The sequence below is a fragment of the Plectrocnemia conspersa genome, unplaced genomic scaffold (genome assembly GCF_051122295.1).
Source record: "Plectrocnemia conspersa isolate PC_06_02 unplaced genomic scaffold, ASM5112229v1 ptg000006l, whole genome shotgun sequence".
In the NCBI taxonomy this organism is placed as follows: Eukaryota; Metazoa; Arthropoda; class Insecta; order Trichoptera; family Polycentropodidae; genus Plectrocnemia; species Plectrocnemia conspersa.
In genome coordinates, this window is record NW_028277170.1 from 11,173,763 (window position 1) to 11,195,827 (window position 22,065).

At 32.3% G+C, this 22,065-nt stretch overlaps 2 protein-coding genes and 1 long non-coding RNA gene across 3 annotated transcripts in view; 1 reads left to right on the forward strand and 2 right to left on the reverse strand.

The window, feature by feature from the left end:
- Positions 1–18,958, reverse strand: part of fax (failed axon connections) — a 38,052-nt gene extending 19,094 nt beyond the window's left edge. Inside the window, exon 1 of the mRNA XM_088188113.1 lies at positions 18,603–18,958. Coding sequence (XP_088044239.1) covers positions 18,603–18,890 — 288 coding nt within the window. The 5' untranslated portion in view covers positions 18,891–18,958. The remainder of the gene's footprint in view (positions 1–18,602) is intronic.
- Positions 3,114–18,440, reverse strand: LOC148234222 (uncharacterized). The gene is made up of 2 exons (XR_015810092.1): positions 12,613–18,440; positions 3,114–12,491 (listed from the first exon to the last, which is right to left on the reverse strand). It is a non-coding gene; the product is annotated as an uncharacterized LOC148234222 (long non-coding RNA).
- Cralbp (Cellular retinaldehyde binding protein) overlaps positions 18,905–22,065 on the forward strand; it is a 32,185-nt gene continuing 29,024 nt past the window's right edge. Inside the window, exon 1 of the mRNA XM_088188116.1 lies at positions 18,905–19,008. The gene's annotated coding sequence lies outside the window, so the exon portion shown is untranslated. The remainder of the gene's footprint in view (positions 19,009–22,065) is intronic.

Below are 22,065 nucleotides of genomic sequence, written 5' to 3' on the forward strand. Positions count from 1 at the left end.
CAAGACGAAATTCATGATCAGTCAACAAGAGACAGCATCTAAGCGAAAGAACACTTAATGTTCGAAACATACTGAACGAAGAAATTAGAAAACGTAACTATGCTCGAAAGCCCTGCGTTTACGGATACTCGGCAGAATAACGAAACTCACCATATTCGAAACGATTACAGAGGGTAAAAACCAGCTCGGAGTCTTTGAAAGAAAATTTTTAAGAACAATATTCGGTCCAAACAAAGAAGCAGATGTTACATACAGAACAAAATGAACCACGAGTTAAAAACCTATGCAGAGTAAGAAATCATTGTACGCTTCTGCAAAACCCAAAGACTGACAAGTTTTAGTGGATACCAATAATTATGATCCTCAAACCAGGGAAGCGTACGAAATTGCAGGTCTTATTATTGATTTAAGGATAAGTAATTTTCTTTATAAACTCACACATGTAAAAGAAAAAATATATAATTTATAGATATTTTTTAAATTCCAAGTCACGAGGGAGACAGGGTTTTGAGACTATTTTTTATTGGAAAACACTACTCTTTAGTTTACAGTTATATTTTGATTTTTATGCCATTCTGTATATATAATATGTATGTAAAGGGGCGGGTGTCGGTAAGGTCGTAACTCGTTCAATTAGATGCAGAATTATGACCTTTTTATGTGTGTTTATAATAAGGGTAGGACTGTTTGAAAAACGTTATGTACTCGGCGATATCGATCATGTATGGGGTGCGGCTCGTGTTTGTGTGTGTGTGTTTAAAAGTAGCAGACAGCACACCCCTCTCGAATGTACTCATCCATGTGCACACTATTGCTATGTGAACTCTTTTTAAACACAAAATGAACGCCACGTACGCACCGAAGTTTCTATTGATTTATTACTATTTTATATTTCCCGATAGATGTATAAATATAGAAATATAAGCTCGGTCTTATTTAAAATTAAATAATCATTAAATTTATGAGTTGTTGCATAGATACGATTCGCAAATGACACATCCTTTTATGCTTCTATAGAAATCTCCGTTAAAAATTAAAATGTCTCACTTTTTATTCTTAATGTTTATTATGGATTTCAAATTTTATTTCAGACAGAAAAAATCTTATTTTTACTAAATGTACCACTGCATTATCAACAGCCCAATGACGAAAGAAAACATGGACCTGGTTTTAACCATTATTACATACATTGGATTTATTTACCGTGTGAAAGAAATAGAGAGAAAAATCTATTAAATTTATTATAAGATCCCATTCGTTTTATTTCTCTTTTTATGATAGATACAATACATACATACATATATTGAATGTATTATATGATGAAGCCTTACATAATCGGGGAGTGGATTTCGTTAGACGATTGCGGTCGACGGCTCACTGCGGTGCAGCCAGGATCTGTCACCGACAAAATGTTCACCAGGATTACTTTGTATGCTTCAGAAAATATGCAGAAATTTGTTTGCGCGTCAGCCAATATATTTATTTATATTACATTGAGTGCATTTGAAAGCGATGGACATTTCAATCAATAAACGAGAAGAGCGCACAAGCAACAATTAACAAACTAAGCGCACGGTGCGATCGTGAAAGGTTTATTTTATTATGATTCTATTATGTATAAAAAATATGTAAGTAAACAAAAAGAAGCACGCACTAGTACTCCAACATAAAAATAAATACAGATAATAATATCATTAGAGCTACATACGTAATCGTGAGAGAATCTGTATATGACAAGTTACAATCAATGATATTGTTTAAGCTATAGGCTTTGAAAACCCACAAAAAATATTGACCGCTGCTATTGAAAACATTATCAAATTACTGAAAGTTCATATAGCTAATTTTTCTTTGATAAAGAAGAATATTGTCAAAATGGAATACGTCTATTTGGAGCAATAGTAAATCGATAAGCCAGACGTATAGGCATTGCAAAGACCAAAGAAAACAATGTTGTAGTACGCAATGAAATAGAATTATTAATATTTCGGTATTAATAATTCAATTTATTTCTATGGTAGTACATCGATATTACGGCAATATATTTATTTACTATGTAAGTCGACTTCTTTATGGCTTTGTGGAATGAAGGTTATGCTGCATAATCCATTTGCAGTTTCGATTTTAAGTAGTAAGTTTGATATGACAGAATATTCATATTTTACGATACACTAAACATAAAATGTAGTAAAACAGCTGCGCGAAATCTCACCTGTATTTCGCTTTTTAAAATAAATTATATCATTTAACGTATGTTTTATATAAAAACCTAAGTATATAACGTGTTTTATATAAAAACCTATTTATATAAAAACAAAGTATAAAAACCTTATACTTTGTATTTCAGAAAGTAAATAACAAACGCGATAATTTTGCAAACAATATAATTTTATGCTGGGATAATTTTCGTGTTTTTATTTATGTATAATATGTAAATATAGTTATTTTTTGTGTTTACTTTAATTTTGATTACCATTTCTATATTGAATTATATCTATCTATCTATATTCAAAATGTTAAAAATAATTATAATAACACTTTACAATTGCCAAAATTCAAGAAAATTTATATATCCGTGTTAATATTATGCTACTGTGACATTTTTCAAAAATCAATACGAAGAATGTTTAATTTTAAGTTTGTCTAAAGTAATTTATTATGGATTTTTTAGGATACCAAATTGTAGTTTTTTCTGCAGCAGGAATATTTAATATAAACTTATTTTAAAAATACTATCAATAGATGTTGAGGGTTGCTGCTACTAGAACATAATAGTTATATTTTTAATACTTAACCAATAAATATTTAAAGCTTTAGAAAAACAACAGATTAAAGTCACATTATAGAAAAATTGAATCATTTATAAAAAGTTAATTAATAAAAAAATAATGCTACAGAAAAAATAAAAATACTTTATTGAAAATTATTTTTGCTTTTAGATTAAACACGAATGTCGTTAGTTATTTGCTCCTTTTCCACACAAATATTTGTAGGACTTCCAAGAGGATATGTAAGTTTAGAGATGAGCCTTTTTGAAGTTCAGGGTAAGTTGGAATTTTTAGCTTAATTAGATGCTGAGGAATGAATCATGCGTCTTGTCTATTTAATTGATATTTTTGACTAGCTCATTAAACTGAATCTTCAGATTAAGGAAATAATACAAACATCTAAAGCAGTCACGGCCAAACCATGTCTCGCGGTCCATAAGTGGCCCACTTGAAGGTTTTAATTGGTCCTTTTGAAGTTTTGATTTGTTTTACATTTTCATAGCGTTCGACACCAAAAAATTATCATGTAATAAAAAATAAATGTTAAAACGATTTTAAAAAATAATAAAATACTATATCTTAATTTCAGATTACTATTAAGTTGAAAAATATTTATGTGTGGCCCTTCAAAGACATGCATTATTTTATTTGGCCCACCTCGTGATTTCAGTTGGCCCACCTCGTGATTTCAGTTCCACCACTGATCTAAAACTTTAATGGAGAATGAGGATAAAAAAATTTTGATGTTTGAAAAAATTAAAGAATTAAAAAAAAATACAGCCTTGTAAATTAGTTCAGCCCTTAATGAAGGATTATAGATAATATGATCGTAATGTATTTGAATGTTCAGTTTAAAAATGTATTAATGAAGCTATCCGTGCATTATTATCTTATCTCTGTGAGTCAGGCTTTTAAATTTTGATGGAAATAAAATCAAGCAGCTTAGTAAATTAAAGGCCCAAAATGATCTGTGTTGTGCTTAGAGACTCCAATCCAAATTAATTATTATCCAGACTATTTGTAAAGTATTCCTTTATGTATAATATTTTAAAATTTGTACTTTCTAAAAACTACAAAAACTGACCTAAAAACACATGTGCATTATTTTTTATGCAATATACCGATCAATTAAATACATGCCCTTTTTTGCGAAATTTATATTGTCCATAAGAAATAGTAGCCAACGAACAAAATAATGTTAAAAAATTGCCGAAATTCCATATATTATTCATATTACTGAGTTCATATTGTGCAGCTGTGGACTTTTCAATGGCTAGTATTGACTTTTAAATCAATACTAGTAACGTTGAACTGTTTGAAGTAATTTATTATGATAATATTTTTGAAGAATATCTAATTGTTATCTGTTAGAGATAAAGAATGATGAAAATAAAACATTAAAGCGTGATTAAACCATCTTGGGAAGGGAGAGTGTAATTATATTTTAATGTAATTATGATAATTGTGAAAGAGGGGATGAAGCAAAAGATTAAGAGCCCTCGGAAAGTCTCGGTAAAACCAGTATCCACACAATAGTTGTGTATTCATAAATGGCTCTCGGCGAAATTCACACAGATAATTCTCCAGTTCTTCGGACGTACATATGTATATTGCAAAGGGAAAGTCACATGGTTGGATCGGGATATAAATGAGAAAACTTTTTGTCGACTATGAAGAATAAAGATATTTGAAGCGTTAAATTTGCAAAACGTCCCAATTCAGAACAATTGTAATGCTTATACATGTATTTGTATGAATGTATTATATTATACATTCAGCGGACAAACAGGATATGCCAAATTTTGTCAATCATTATCAAAATTAACTAACAGTATACACAACAAGCATTTGCATTCCATTATTTATAATCGCGCTGCAGTCGTTGTCCAGAAGAAGTCAATGGACGCACTACGTGTATAAAAGTAATAACAAAAAACGTACACAAAGCCCCTTGACGTCACAGTATATCTTTAAACAGACAACATTCGTAATGAGAGTGTCGGGAGTGTTCATTAGCCGACACACACTTATTTGCGGTTGTAAACGGAATCTCAATCGACTGTAAATAATAACCCACGATCATAAGTGAAAGGTGTAATTATATTTATGCGATACGATTGCACGTTATTATAATAAAACTCTGTATTTATTCAACAGTGTGCGATATTGTATGAATACTATTTTTTTGGTTAAAAAAACATTAGTACTACTAATTTACATGCTTCAAAATAAAAAATATCAGAAATGTAAATCTCATTTACAATTACATAAACGCCCAAAGACAGTAAGGCGTTAATTGAGATACACAGCTGATGATAAAAATGTTACAAAATTTGATAGTAGTTTATGCATGTTTCATTTAATATATGTATATTATTTTTTATGATAAGAAAAGCTACAGTAAATTCTAGCACTACAATGAATCCTTTCTGTTTAATACTAGGTCATTTAGAAATCTTAAATCGAAAAGACAATATCTGCTTTGTAAGATGATATTTCATTTTTTTTAATCACATAATATTTTATGTAAATAAAATCATTTCGACATAAAAACGACTCGACTTTCGCACAATTCGCTATTTCGCACATTTAAATAGAAAAAATTATAACCATAAGTGTAAAAAAGAAAAAACTTCAGCAAACGAATTTATTTCCTAATTATCCAAAATTATTGAAGATGGAGAATATTCCTCTTTCTTATTCTTTAACAATGAAAAATGTGAATGAAGTCAAATTTTTAAATATTATGGAAGATTGTGATCCCAATGGAGAACGCATATCTCAAGTGCGTAGGGCGATCAATAAAGACATAGCATGTTATAAAATACTATATGAAGAAAAGAAAAAGAATAGTGGAAAACAGTTAACTCTTGATAACTTTTCAAAGGAAACACTTAAAGGCCTCTTAAACATCTTATATTACTTGATAAATTTACTTCCCTCTAATTTCGAACATTGAACATTCGCTCACATTTTCAGGAAACAATTATGTGCGAAAGTAGAGGGCCGCCTGTATATATAATAAATCATATTCTTGCCTAAAATGACATATTTAGCTCTCATTGAAATACAGTTTACTCTCAATTATTCGTACTTGAAATAAATTGAATTCGTTTTTTTGAAGCAAAGATTAAGAATATTTAGAACAATTTTTGCCACTCAAAACTTCCGAGATCTATTAAAAGCTTCCAAGAAAGCATGTATATTTTCAAACATTAGGCACGGACATACCCTTTCTTATGCAGCGATTGTAAAACATTTAAAAAATATTAGGTGCAATTTTAATTTTTAACAAAAAAGGCTAACAGCATATTTTTTTGTTAATTTGTCAATTTCAAATTTTTCTCGGAAAGATACATTTATCTGAGAAAGAGATGGCAAAAATACTTTCAGAGGCAACTTGTTACTCTGTGACACAACTGTTGAAGTGTATAGATAATTAAACTATTTTATTGTCAAAGCTTTTAATCATTTATAAAATAAAATACTTTGTTGTAGAACAACTTGATACAGTAAACTAAAAATATTATTCTACTAATCTAAAAACTACTTCTATTCTTAAATATACATACTTTTAGAACTACTTACAAGTACACATTATACACATTAATAATCAAGTTTCCTGCATTTGACATAGCAATTCGACAAAAATAGTTGATGCACCTTTTTAGAAATGAAAACCAATAAAATGATTTTGATAAATACTGACTACAGACTGTGATCTCTGAATATGAGATAACACTATAAGATATGTGCGATTGCTTTGACGTATTTAGTTACCGTGGAAGTAAACGATAGTAGAGAAGAGAAATTAGCAAATAGATCGATTGTGTGCGAGTGTTGTGTGTATCGTTTTCATCTAGTTTGTGAAATCTGAGTATCGCATGTCGTTGTTGCGCAAAATTGAGCGCAAACGACAAATGAAACTATTTGATCTATCAGCGCTTTCCAAAAGTTCTAAGCCGATTAGTGGAGCAGTTGCAGAATCCGCAACGGAAACATAAAATTCAACTGACATACTGCACATACGAGTGTGAGAGCGACATGGCCGATTTGAGTTGTAATGCTATTTTTACTGTGACCTTTCATCAAATCAATATGAAACGGAACATTTGATTCTCATATATCACACATTAACAAAAATGTTTTTAAACCACTGATAAACGCCTTTTATTCATTCATTTAAAATTTCGCGTCGCGGCTGTTAGAGCTGGAATCGGAGCGCGTTTTCCATTCATTAATGTTTTTATAATATAATTTTACAAAACCATTATAAGATAATATGATATAAGTGGAGAGTACTTTAAATAAACTTTCATTTAATAGCACTAACTCGAAGGATACGATTCAAGTGTGAACACAACGCGGGCTTCTTATCATTTTATAACAATTAATCGTAACCATCTTGTGACAGTAAATATAAAAGCTAAAAGCTGATTTCTGTATATATTCATTCTGCACAAAATTTGACTGCGTTTTCATTTCATCCATATAAGATCAGATAATTCATACACCACACAATTTGTGTTGTTTTTCCAACGCTTTCACATCCGAATGCATCGGAAATAATACAACGCATTATCTACAATAAACATGCACAGTTAGCTATCTCCAGTTATATCGTACGGTTTCCGTCAAAACACATGAGTCGTCACCGATGAGATTCCAGTGGAATTTTAACAACCTTTTCTCCGGAATTTTCCGTCTGTGCAATTGACTTTCGATAACTACTAGTGCTACTTTCTAGCGCATTCGGCATTTTTGAGTTAAAACGGCCACTCCTACGTCCGAATGCGTTTCGAAAGTTTTCATCTGCTCGTTGTTTATTAACGATTTGCGTAATGGGTAGTAAAATTGTCGTTTTAATATTTATGTATAGATTGAAAGCGTTAAATAGAACGCGGTTAAAGTAGCTACGACAGACGTTTGAAAGTTAAAGTAAAATGATATCAAACCACAGATTCTCATTGTATTGCCCTCATAATAACCATAATAGTTTAATGCATGAGAAACATCTCATAGGGGACTTTTTCATACGAATTTAGCTCACAAAGGGTGGATCGAATAACAGGGGGATATAATACTTTTATCAGTATGTGTTTTTTGATAATAATTTTAATATTAACTCTCATTAATATTTCTAATGAAGCATCAAAAATGCAAGGAAATAAAATTAACATTGTCACATTGCTGCATGAAATACCAGTACAATGAATTAAGGAAGGAGCACTTGGATATGAATATCAATAGAAGTTTATTTGTATGTATACTACAAATTAATAAATAACACATACATTTCAGGTAGATTTTTTAAAGAAGTACTTCCTAAAAAAATTGTTGAAGGACTTATGACGCGAATTCAAAAAAAAATCTATGCTAAATTTGAACATACATATATCGGCAAAGTTTAATTCAGTCTAATCCGCCATCTTATTTCAAAATCATGGCTACTCAAACGTTTCCCTCTTTGGGTATAGACCTTATTCATATAGTACTTTTTCAAAATCCAAAATATATACTATTTCATCAGAATTTAAATTTTATTTACAAAAAATAAAATCAGATCTATATACTTTAGTTATTCATGTCATTTAGTTATTAAAAGTTTTATTTTGACTTTCGAAGAACGTTGGAAATTTAGCCAGCACATTGCAGAGACTCATAGCAAATCCTTAAAAATGCTCGGTTTTATCTTGAGAAATGCGCGTTACTTCAGGAATACTTTAGTATTGCGCACTCTTTATGATACTCTAGTCCGCAGCATACTAGAAACTAGCTCCATCATTTGGATCCCAGGCGTAATGAATCAATGTAATGAATTGAAGCTGGAAAAAGTACAACGTAAATTTCTTCGATATTTATACTTGAAGGAATACGGGTATTATCCGTTCTTGTTTCCCAGTGCTTTTATTTTGGGAGCCCTGGGATACGTTTCTTTGTCGACTCGCAGAAGCGTTTATGTAATTAAACACTTCTGGAAATTGCTCAAGGGCATCGTTGACAATCCTTCAGTGCTCGAGCAGCTTCAAATGTGGGCTCCTGAAGGTGGATATAGTTCTCGGTCGCGTCCACTATTCTTGCCTGTTAAGTGTAGAACTGGAGCACTTGCCAACTCTTCTCTGGCCAAGGCTATTTATCTGCTCAATTCTGTCCATAGTAATATTGACATTTTCTGTTGCACTTATGGAGTTTTGGTTCAGTTCGTATGGGACAATGCACACCTGTTGAGGTGATTTGTGTCTGTTGTTTTGTCTTGTTTATATTTGTATGTATTATGATGTATTAGTACTTTTGACTATCGTGACGCATTGGGTTTGCCTGTCAGGTCACGATGGTTATAATTTTAATAAATAAATAAATAAATCATCATTCGGTATATTACATTAAGTTCTTGAGCCAACGAAGAATGTGGGTCAAGATCCTTAACTTTTATATAAGCCTAAAGATTAGGAACCACGATAAGTACAATTTTACAGTTTTCGTACAAGCAGTACTGCGCCGTCAATTTGTTAATTATCGAATATGCGGGTCAGTTCCACCCCATCGCAATGAGTCACACTCCAGCGGAGGGTTTAACCGTGTAGAGCTCATGTGAGTCACGCACAGTAGAAGTTGGCGATCGCTGCAACTGCGAAATGACATTCGGCAACGGATTCTGGATACATACGTATGTGCATATACGCCCGAAGCAAGAGCGACCTTCGTCCGGCGGCTCTGGGTATCTTATTTTTTTCACAGAAGAAGGTCCCAAGGCACTTGACGCGCCAAGTCAATGACCCTCAGACACCACTGACTGCTTTGCTATATGCACCGACTGACAGCCAATGTAGATCATCTTTTCGTTTCGTTCCGATCTGAAAACGCACGCGATACACACACATATGCGTATGTACACTCGTGTGAGATGAGAGGAACAAGTCAACTATAAAACACGCTGAATTTGAGCGACGAGATTCGCTCGTATGGAATGTTTCCCAAAAAAGCCTCCAACGGCTATACGCAATATCAGGGATGACGATCACTGGTGTTGAAAACAACAAATATTCAGAACAAAATTGAAAAATAAATTAATCAAAATTGGTCAGTAATATCTACTGCTACTCGCAGCATGATTGGCGAAGAAAATAATTTACTTATCGAACACGTCGGACATGTTTGTCATTGTGTCAGTAAATTTCATGTTATCACTAAAAGAGAATTAGAGCTTCGTATCATTGGTAAAAAAGGTTAAAAATGGTTTGTTTACATATGTACATTATTTATAATATTGTATCTATTATCTTGATTTTAAGAAAGCATTTGATAACGTGTTTTGATCAGTATTTGGTTCAGTAAGGTCGAAAGTGATTTAAATAATATAAGAGTATACTGAAATAATAAAAATGTTAAATAGTGGAAATTCACATCCTAGAACTATTATATTCAATTAATTTATAAATGATATTGCTAATAATTTATTTTATGATAATGTTTTATTAGTTGCTATATCAATAATTTCAATATTTTACAACGCAACCATAATTGGATTTCACAATACATATGATTAAATTTGATATAATTATTCCATATATAGTCATATATATATATAAGAGGTTACAGTTAGACATTCTGTTTTCTCGGTGTTTTTCATTTTTCACTTTTTTATAATACAGTATATTTTTGTAGATACTTTAATATTATTGATGAACAGAAAACTGGATGATTGTTGAATAATCAAAGTACCAGTATGGATCGATTTGCTTCGATTGATCACAGAGGATCGAGTTACAAAGGAGTTTTGGGCTTCCGTATTTATACCCAAATTGTCAAAATCAGCTGTTTTCAATTTACATTTTACATATTTCAAACAAGATAAAGATAAAAATAACCTTTATAGATTATCAAAAAAATGAGATTTAGAGATGGTGACAGACAAATTTTATAATTTAAATTCTGTGAAAAGCTCCCATACATTTTTGAAATCTGCCCAGGTGAGCGATTTCTTTTTATCTAAATATTAATGTAGTTCTAAGATTACGATAGAATAGTTTAAAAATCCTAAATTTTCAGTTCCTGAAAATTTACGATTTTTAAAAAAAAATAATCGCGATGAATCTCGAGCTTTCAATAATATACATATATTGGATGATTGGAGTACCTACAAACAAACATCCGGCAAGTTATAGCCGAGATACCCCCGAAATGTCATCGAAAATTTCATTGAAAGTTCAGAGGCCCCCACATAATTAATGAAATATATTTAATGTTTGATTAATAAATAAAAATCCGAAGTTTTTGAATTCCATATTTTTTACTGAAAATTTTCTATGTTGTTTAAAAATGAAGATAATAAGAAAATAGTATTTTTTTGCCTTCAAAAATTGCCATATTTTTTGTAAGCCCTAATTATTCAAAATTTAGTTTACTTTGTCCAGATGCGAAATGTTTATATGGAAGATTAATAAAGCATACATCAAAAATTACAAAATACTCAGCAAATGTAGAATAACTATCTTATTGTCTTTTAATATCGCGATGGATATGAAACTAGCCCTACACTAACTCCTAAATATATTCTTAGGAATAAGGCGTAAATACACACTATTAAGTAAAAATTATTCAAGAAAGAATTTATTGTTAAGAATTAAGTTATTGGTACGAAACAATGGATTTAGTAAGGACGAGAAGCATGCATACGCTGCTTAACGTAAACCTGTTTACAACTGCTTTATACATTTTGAGTTGAGTTTTATCTGGCAGATGTAAGACTCGACAAAAATCTGTATCAATCAGCAGTTATTTACCATATTAAAAAAATCACTGATGACACTGCAATATTTCCCGAGACCGTTGACGATCTTTAAATGTAAATAAATAATGGTTAAATGTCATACGAATAAACATCGATGAAACAAACTTTTAATAAGCAAGCTCCTCGTGGGACCGATAAGCATAAAAGTAGACAGAGATAGAATTGAAAGGGTGAAGCGTTTTAAATACTTCGGTTGTTGGATAAACGACAGAATACACTCCGGCGAAGAGGTTAAATTACTAGAAGACAAGACAGATGTTCTCATAAGCAAGCACTTACATCTTCAGACCGGAATTAAATTCGTGATGTGCTATTGTTCGAATGCGAGAGATATAGTTTTAAAATTAACAGATTAGTTATATATCAATAGATTAGAAACGTTTAAGACGTTAATTTATAGCTGAAGAATGGTTTATCGTACAAGGTGTATAAATTACATCCAAATGATATCCAATGATAGTACACATTGGTTGATCGAATAATAAAAGCCACTTAACTTAAGAGTCAATGGTTGTCATATTTTACTGCTGACATTTATATTCTCCATAAACGTTCGAATTTAATCTCCGTACAGATTGGACAGTGAACTTTAGATGCAAAATATGCATTCTGTGATGTAAAGCAAACATAAGATGAAATGATTTCGAACGTTATTGAAATATTTCATTACGATGAATCGATGTACCGCTGAAGCATTACTGGAAATGACTTCGTACACGCTATGTAGCACACATGAGTGGCACCATAGAGTAAGCTCAACAAAAAATATCATACTAAAAATAATTTTTAAATTCATACTCACAAAGGCAATGATGATCCGAGAAACAGTAGCACCACTTTTATATATTTTTTAATAACTAATGCACTTTTTAAACACATGTTTTAACACTGATTTAATTTTAACTTGCTGTTATTTTTGCACACCCTATTATCTACGTATATGTATGTATATTTAATCGAGTTTTACCCGTCTTACATCCAACACTAATTCGATTGAACCCGTTTCTCAGTGAAGAGATACTCTAGTCGAGGAATTCAATGCACTTTACTCACTGTGGTTAACCGCGCGTTCTACGTGCTCTCGCCGAATATTTGACAGAATAAAATTCGCACGCCATGACACAGATATGCTAGTTAGTTCTAAAAAAAGCATTAAACTCTGTGGTTAATTAATTATATTTGTGCATGGATAAGTACAATTTTATTAAAAAAAACGCATATGCAATGTACATTGTACGTATCAAAGAATCCAGCATCTTTCAGATCTACAATCTTAAAAATCAAAAATGGCGTTGGAAAATATCTGTCAGAAATTACAAAATACCCAGTATACATTCTGAAATGATGCAAGTCTGGTTTTATGAACACGTTTCGGTTTATACATAATTTGAGATCCTTCTGTTATCCAGAGTTTTGGAAAATCCATAAATTCACATTGATTGAGGCTGTGTAACAATAATTACATGCCAGTAGCGTTGCTTTCAGCAACAGAAAAAATATTTGAAATATTATATAAATATATTTTAAGCATTGCAATGCAATGTCGCTAATCAAATGTTTTTTTTAGCTTTGTTTAAAAGTCATGGACGTGGATGTTATATACACATATTTTGAAAAGTCAATCATGATTTACTTGTCTTACAAAGTTATTTGACTAATAGATATCAGATTGTCAAGTATAAACCTTATTTTAAGAACGATATAATCTCTCATCTGTAGTACCGCAAAGATACATCTTGGTACCATTGTTGTTTCTATGTTCATTATTGACATACGAGTCGGAAATTAATCACTCAAATTTATTTTAATATATATTTTCTGTTTTTGACTATCATGACGCAATACGTTAATATGTTGCGATGGTATTTTATGGAATTTTTATAGATTAATAAATTTTCAAAATTAGATAATATGTTTTATTAATTTCGCATCTATTTTATTTCTTAAAAAGTTTTTTTGCATACAAGATTTGATAAAAAAATCTTAGTATGTATGGTTTTTGTACCACATACATTTTTTATATTGTAAAATACATTATAATAATAATAATAAAATTGCGAATTTAAAAAAAAAATTTTCAATGAAATTTTTCCCTATGAACTTCATTGTATCCACATATTATATATTTACATGATTTATATTATAAAGCATAATAATATTTATATTACAACGAATAGTCGTAAAACTACCAATTATTAAACGCGATATTTTAATGCACAGAAAGATAACTTTGTATTGTCCTGTTGACGAGCAGTATTTTAAATTGTGCTATTGTATGCACTTGGAGTTCGTTGCTCCGCGCGAATCGATAAAGTCTGACCGACAACGACCCGGCGGGCGGCAAAGGGTTAAGCCAGGAGTGTGTGTGTAAATGAGAGAGCGGGAGAGAGAATAATCTATACGGATTAAGATAGAGAGGGCGACAACCGGGATATAGTAATTAGAACGACTACAACACATGGAGCACTGAAAAACTATATAAAGTTTACAAAAGTTAGGCTTTATAAGAAGAGGAGCGGCTCAGCTTTTGGTCAATGACCCGATAGTACACGACGTTTAACATGTGTTGACATTTAGACATGATATGTACAACATATGCTACGTGATACGACGGGAAATCAGTTTAGAAAAAATATATCTCGTCTTTAAACGTATTATTTATGGGGATAATATCGTAATTGTCAAGAGAAGTCCATAAATAACCAATGGTTCATTTCTAAATACACATAAATTTTGCGCTGCGCGACCAAGTATATCTTACCACTTTTTGTTGCTGTAAATAACAGTTAGCAAAATATTTCCGCGCGCTAAGAAATGCAATTAAAATGGCAGTGTTTTATAAATAGAGGCACAAAAAAACAATTTTGATAGATATATGAAACAACATATTTTTTGCTGTCTCATTAATTTACCTAACTCAATAATGATAAATAAATAGTCAATTATACTTTTATATATAATATATGTGTTATTTTAATAGAAATAAAATAAAATATTGAATACTAATTTTAATATATTTAGCTATAGATATAAAACCACTAAACTTTTTTAAAATTAAATTTAAAGTGGTTTTTAGCATAGTTTCTGATTAGTGTAAAAATAAAATTTTTAGGTCAAAATATTTTGGATGAATATAAAAAAACTGCTCCTTAAGAGCAAGTTATTGTTTAAGCATATAGTATTTAACGCTTGATTTTCATTATATACTACTACCCTGTTTACTTTGGAGAGGCGGTATGATAATCTAAGTTTAATTAAAATAATTGTCTCGGTTTAATTATGTTTCTCCTTCATTAATATCATAAACCAAATTTACCAAATTCACCAAATCCTAAAAAAAAATTGACAATGAATCTGATATACATAGACTATTCAAAAATTTTTTAAACTAGATATGTGATATATATTTGCAATTATAATGAACATTTTGGGAGAAGACCACTAATCCTGTTCAAAAAGTTTCCAAGCAAGTTATCATACTATATAAAGGATATTGCCGATGTAATTTGGATTTGCGCATTTAATTGCAAATCTAAATTACATCGGCAAAGCTAAAACTATGCAATTTTAAAAGCTTTTAGTGCAAAATCATAAAATCATTGCCTTACCGGCTTTTAGTGCTTAGTGCAGACCGTACGTGACAATAATTGTTCGGTATATTTTTAATTGGAAAGCGCTGTTGTATTATAGAATATGTTTCAAACTACAGCGCAATGGTCAAAATCAGTTATTAGATAACGGACGGGGATACAAGTAATCCAACTAAACCATTACTCGTAATTGGCAGAAAGTGGACAAGTACAAAATCTTCCCAGTTTGGCCATGCGTATAAAAGCTGATGCACATGACCCAAATTATATCTTCTGCTCGAAGGATCACCCTAATAATATCATCAAGAACGAGCTGAGTTTGTACGAGCTCGAAACCATGAGAACTACCGACCAACGTTAGACGGAAAAGATTGAAGAAGCAATCGCTTCCCTCTTCGCGTCAAACCTGGTCCAACATGACGTCCGGAATCCAGGGTTCGACCCGTTTAGGAGACGACTGAAAATATAAATTTAGTTTTGTCCAATATTAGCAAAATACTTTTTAATGAACTTTTCAATAACAACCGTTTTTTTTAATAGTTAACCAGTTAACATATTAAAACATATTCTTAGAGTCGAATTCGGGAACTTTTCGATCGCACGTCGACGTAGACGGTGTCAAAGCACCGCATGCGGCCAATTACGGCCCGAAATTATTCCATCGCTGGAATGCGACCTGCGATAGAAAACCGAGCGGTTAACCGTTAACCGTACGAATTAGCCGCAGACGAAGATCCCAGTCTCCGCGTGAGAATTAAGACATGTGGCGCGCAATTCTGCACTTTGCGAATTACCAAGGTCGTTGCGGCCATTGTGTGTGAGCGCGTGGGAAAGACTCTTCCATTTTTTTGGAGAAAACATTCACGGAAATGAGTATTGGAAGATCGCAAAATTTTTTATTATCATGACACTGTAAAATGATTTGAATTTTTTGTCACCAGGACAAGATACTAAATATAAAAAAGAACAAGCTGATCTTTTTAAAAATGGCAAAAGTAGATAAATTAAAATATAAAAGTTGCGTTTTTTTACCAAGTACCATACAGGTTTGGCATTTTGCTGATGTCAATTTAATGGCAAATCCAATTCCTTATATATAATATATAGTTTATATATATATACTCCAAAAACGGTTCTTAAGCAGTTTGGGACCTTGACACAAAACGTCGTCAAGGCCGAATAAACAGGTAGGTCGATGTCTCGCAAACATACGAGGGGCGCATTTAAAAGTAACCTGCAGATTGAAAAGATACACTCGAGTGATAAGAATCCATTAAATACAGCGTTTATCTTTAAACAGGTAAATCTACCTTTCTTTTGAATTTCTCAACGACTCATTGCTATTGTAAATATCGAAATAAATACTTTTCTTGCAATTTTTCAATAATTAATTCGTGACTATCGATTTTATTTTAAACATAGATTCACATGAATATAAAAAATAATGAAAAACCGGTCGAATATCGAACCGGTTGTACATATGTATATATTACATAGTAGCTTTTTATGTATCAGTAAACAATTTACGCTCATTACCGCACAGTTTAAGAAGCCTTTAATTATCGCTCGTCTACATTCCTTCGTATCTAGAAAATTTCACTGGCGAGTGCGGTTTTTTGTTATCTTTTACCGGACAATTGCAAACGCTTTAAAAGACTTTCTATCTAGATATGATATGCGTAAGTGTACGTACAGTAAAACGCAGCATAATGACATATTTTAAACGGACACCACAATCGGACTGTTTAGTATGCAAGCGCGCAGATAAAATTTCATTATAATATGCATACTTCGGCGTTCCTATAGCTCATGCGTTAAAAAATAACCCTTTCGATGGGCGTGGCCGTCGCACTCTCCATCAAATTTGATGGAAGCGCAAATACGACAGTAATCAGACCAAGAAAACGAATCCGTGAAATGTAATCGGCCCCTTTTGATGCGAACGCGAACCTCCGATTATATTTGTATAACCATCGCTAGCCCCATTATCACATTCACGCACAGGGTTAAAATAAGTTTGTTTATTTGACAAAAAGAGTCGAGTGTATCGAGAGATGCGTTAGTATTATAATTTGATATATACAGGTGTCAAATGCGTACTATAAATCAGACTCGGAGCATAAAGTTGAATTGACCTTTAGTTTTTTGTATGACAAATTCGATATTAAGCTGATATTCATACTTGAACATAATAAATGGAGTAAAACTACTATTTATTATTAATTTATGACAAATTTTGGCATATTAATTTTATCAATAAATATGCACAAAACAAATTTTTGGATTTTGAACATTTTATAAATATTCTTCGCATTTTATCACTTAATAAAATATTCAATGTGCAGATTATTTAGTTTCTTAGTTACAATTAGAGATTGTTAAAATAAAGTGAATTTAGATGGTATGTCTAATTTTTTAGTTGATTCTAAATATAATTTTTGCGACTACTTGAAAGACGTTATTTACATGAGTACAATTCAATTCAATTTTTCATATGATTCCTTTACTTTATACCGCTTTAAAAACTTACATAAAAACACATTAATTAATATCGATTATAATACATATGTAAAGCTCAGAAATATTCGATCTGATTTTTAGGTAGATATTTTTAGCTATTTCCACTCAGGAGGAATTTCATTATAAGTTGAATTATGATAGTAATATAACAAATCTAAACGTAGAGATTCAAATATAGATTTTTTACATGTTATCATATACATATCTATATACTATAAATATGATTAAAACGTCTAGTTCATGAAATACAGTTAGAGCACTTCACGTAGATCAATTATATACTTACCATCCAGCAATGGAGCTAAACATGATATACAAAAAATACACACATACGCATCGCATGACATAAATACATTTCAATAAAACAATAAGCGACGCTCGCTCCCGTATGAACAATTTCAATATATATATATCTTTTTGCATAAACGAGTAGAACGAGCGTCGCTCTCGTTAGATCGGGTACCGCGGCGCCAAATTCAAATCGAGCGCGCGTCAATATCATATAAGTAGTAACAAAAAAATTGTTGGTAATCACAGTGAAGTGCGAATTGTAACCAGAGCATTCCCCGGGACAAAGGAAAGCGAACTACCCACGCAACCCCCCGCGCGCCCCCTGCTTTTCGGTCCGAACCCGGCGTATTTTAACCACTTTAAATTTTATTTTTAATTTATTAATTGATAATATAGAACGGATGGACGAGCTCGTTTTTAAATTTGTTTAATTAATTAAATAATTAATAAATATATAAATAAATATATATATATATATATATATATCTAAATTTATTTAGATATGTATATATAATATATATATATATATATATATATATTTATATATATAATGGTAAGAGAAGGTAGCGAAAATGGCGGTCCGGCGTCGGATGCCGGTCGCGCGCGCGTTTAAAAGTTTGTCGGTTTTCTTGATGGACTAACCTCGTATTTGAGGTTGGCGAGGCGCAGCCATGTCTCGACCTTGAGGCAGAAGGGCGAGATGGACGGCAGGGCGAGGGTCCTGCAGAACTGGTACATGTAGACGACGTCCTTTTCGAAATTGGCCTTGTGGACGGCGAGTTTAGGGGGTGCCGGTTCGGCTTTTGCCGGTGGTTCTTCAGGCTTGGCAACTTCAGTCGCCGGCGGCGGCGCGGCCTGATCGGCAACCTTCTCAGGCTGCTCCTCCTGCTTTTCGGTGACGACCGGGTTGGTGGCGACCTCCGCGGCCATGTTCGGATGGGGTGCGTGTACGAGCGACAGTGAACACAACCGGCCGAGCAAAGCGCTGCCCTAAGACTGCTGCGGGAGCGTACCGCGCTGCAGCCGGTGACGTCACGCCCGTTGCCAGGTAACGGCCAGCCACGCCCGACCGACGCCCCTTTCTTCGCACCACCACCAGCCAGGGCTGCCCGGCGACAGGGCTACGCGTCGAAAATATATTTTAATTTAAAAATAATAAATTGAAATATTGATTTTTGTAGACGTACAGTAAATAATTATGGCCCCCTAGTCTGAGAGCTAATTTAACCCTCGTTACTATAATCCGTTTCATTTAACAGAGTCACTTTGAAGTCTATCCATTTCGTCATTATTAATAAGTGAAGAAGAGATGATGAGAGACAACTTTGAGTGTACGTCCTACCAATTTGCTCTGAATTACAAGATGCGGATATACGTTCAATATACTTATCATTACTCCTTTCTATATTTTAAACAAATTTAGAGAAGTAGAAATTTTACTATATTTTTTCTATGTTGAAATAGTGAAAGTTATAAGCTCTAAAACTCAATAAATAATCAATCGTTATCATTTACTTATGTATAGCGATTTGAAGACGTACGTCGTCCGTGCAATATAAAGATGTCTCTGCGCTGCGAGTGTCATCATCACATCGAATCATGAAAGCATGAATCAATGATGGCGAAGAATATTTTATTAACATAGAAGATTATCGACTTATCTGTGTATCAATATTAAAATATTAATTATAAAATTAATAATTTATTCACTAACCTCGGAATTAAAATCACAGATATGGATCGATCGGCTCCAAATTGTGTACATAATGATGTGTTTATTAAAAAATATATAATCCATATATAATCTAATATTTACTGTGCTAAATGTTTCATAGAGATTAATTAAATACAGTAAATATTTTTGCATTATAAATGCATTTAAAAAATAAGAGAAAATAAACAATAAACAAATAAATGTATTATTAAAATAAAACAATAAGCAATTCAAATATTATTTTGAATAATATGTTTGTAGTAATATTAGACAATTGAGTGTCTCTTTTTTTAATCTGGACCTAAGTTTGGTGTCCAGGCAGTCTGCTGCTGAAAAAGCTTGCTCAGCCTCCACACTCGTTGGAGGATTTGTGTACCGGCTCGAGGAGATTTTTTTTCTAACGGACATAAGGTTAGTGTCATTTTGAATTTTCGGTTCGCATGTTATCAAGTTTTTTGTTATCGGTTCATGTAATTGCTCTTTCATCGTCATTTGTTCAACTGATGAGGATTGTGGGTAAGACGATTGTGTTTCAAGTTGCTCTTCTGATATTTTACCTCATCTTGCTCATGGTCTTCAGATAAGCATTCCATTAATTTTATAATTGACTGCCTTAGAGTTTTACGAGTTATATCAACATTAATCTTATCAAACTATTTGGGATTTAATAAATATGTAATCGTATCCGTTAAATCTATTCACCACTGAGCTGAATTCAGATTTAAGCTCGGCCAATTGTCTGAAAATTTAAGAATTCCGTCGGTTAAGCACAAATCACGTCTATGAATTGCTTTGAATTTTTTTTCTATAATTTCTGCAATTTTATTTTATTCATTTTCATCGAGCGTTACCGATAAATTGTTTTTTTTTTGTATTTACAATTATTTTTTATTTTTTCGATTAAATTAAGACCATCGTGGCCTAACAGGTTACCCCAATGCGCCACGATGGTCGAAAGCAAATTATAAATTTATAAAACATAAAAAAACGTATATATAAATATAAATAAATATAACAATACTTAAACATAACAAAAAAAATTATAAAATATTAAAATTAAAAGATATAAACCGGATCAGATCCTCGTAGCTAACATTAAATAAATCAATTTTCAATGCCAGCGTATTAAGGAGCCGTATGGCCACAGCTATAGGCGAGTCGGCAAGTGCGGATGTCCTAGCCCTAACTGCCATCAAAAGAGGTCTCGATCGTGATTATCGAAAATGTTCCGGAACCCAAAACTGGAATTCTTCGAGAATAGCTGGATTGTCGACAGCACCTTTTAGTACTTTGAAAAAATGCTTAGCGACATACAGCTTTCTGCGAGAATTCAGCGAATCATATCCCAACGCTCCTAAAAGAAAGGCGCTGGGATATAAGAACGGATAATAACCAAATGTCCTTTTGTAAAGGTATCTTAAATACCTTTTTTGAATTTTTTCTACTAAAAGGGAATATTTGGCTATTCGGGGATTCCAAATTATAGATCCCGATTCAAGAATGCTACGAACTAAGGTGTCATAGAGGATGCGAATAACTGACGGATCGTCAAAGTGAAAGGCATTCCTCATAACAAAGCCGAGCATCTTGGAAGATTTATCACAGACGTCGTGTATGTGTAGAGAGAACCTCCATTTGCTCTCGAAAGTGATTCCGAGATCTTTAATGGAAGTTTCTCTAGTCAAAATGTTACCACCGAGATGGTAGAAATAAACTGATGGCGAACGGGATCGAGAAAATGACACAGTATGGCACTTTCCGACACTAAAGGGCAGACGGTTAACGGAAGCCCATCTCCACAGAGAGTCTAAATCACTTTGTAGAGAGAAGGAGTCCGCAACAGATCGAATGCATTTATATAATTTTAAATCATCTGCGTACAGAAGAAAACTTCAATTTTTAATTGCTGTATTTATGTCATTAATAAATAACACAAAAAGCAGAGGTCAGGTATACTTGTTTTTAAAAAAATGAATAGCTCCAGCATATTATAAAGACTATTCTATCTGGTGTTCCAGTCTAATATAAGTGAAAGAACTTTTTCATGCTTGTATTTAACGTTTTTTGTAAAATAGTATCATTCTTAGTGGGTGATCTTTCAAATAATATCACGAATTTTCTCACTCTATTTACATCTCCGCAGCAATGTTTTTAAGATTCGCAATCAATTATCACATCTTTTTCATTTTTCATTCATCGGTGAATTCATATTGATCATTTTCTTCTGAGCATGATTCCGAAGGTTGAACTGGAATCATTTTGTAAAGAACTTCGGAAACAGCTAGATGAATTCCATGAGTGATTGAAATTATAATTGTATAGCAATCACTAATTTCCAGACACGATAGAACTTTAAAAACACTAGTGTCGATATGAAATTTGAGGTAATAG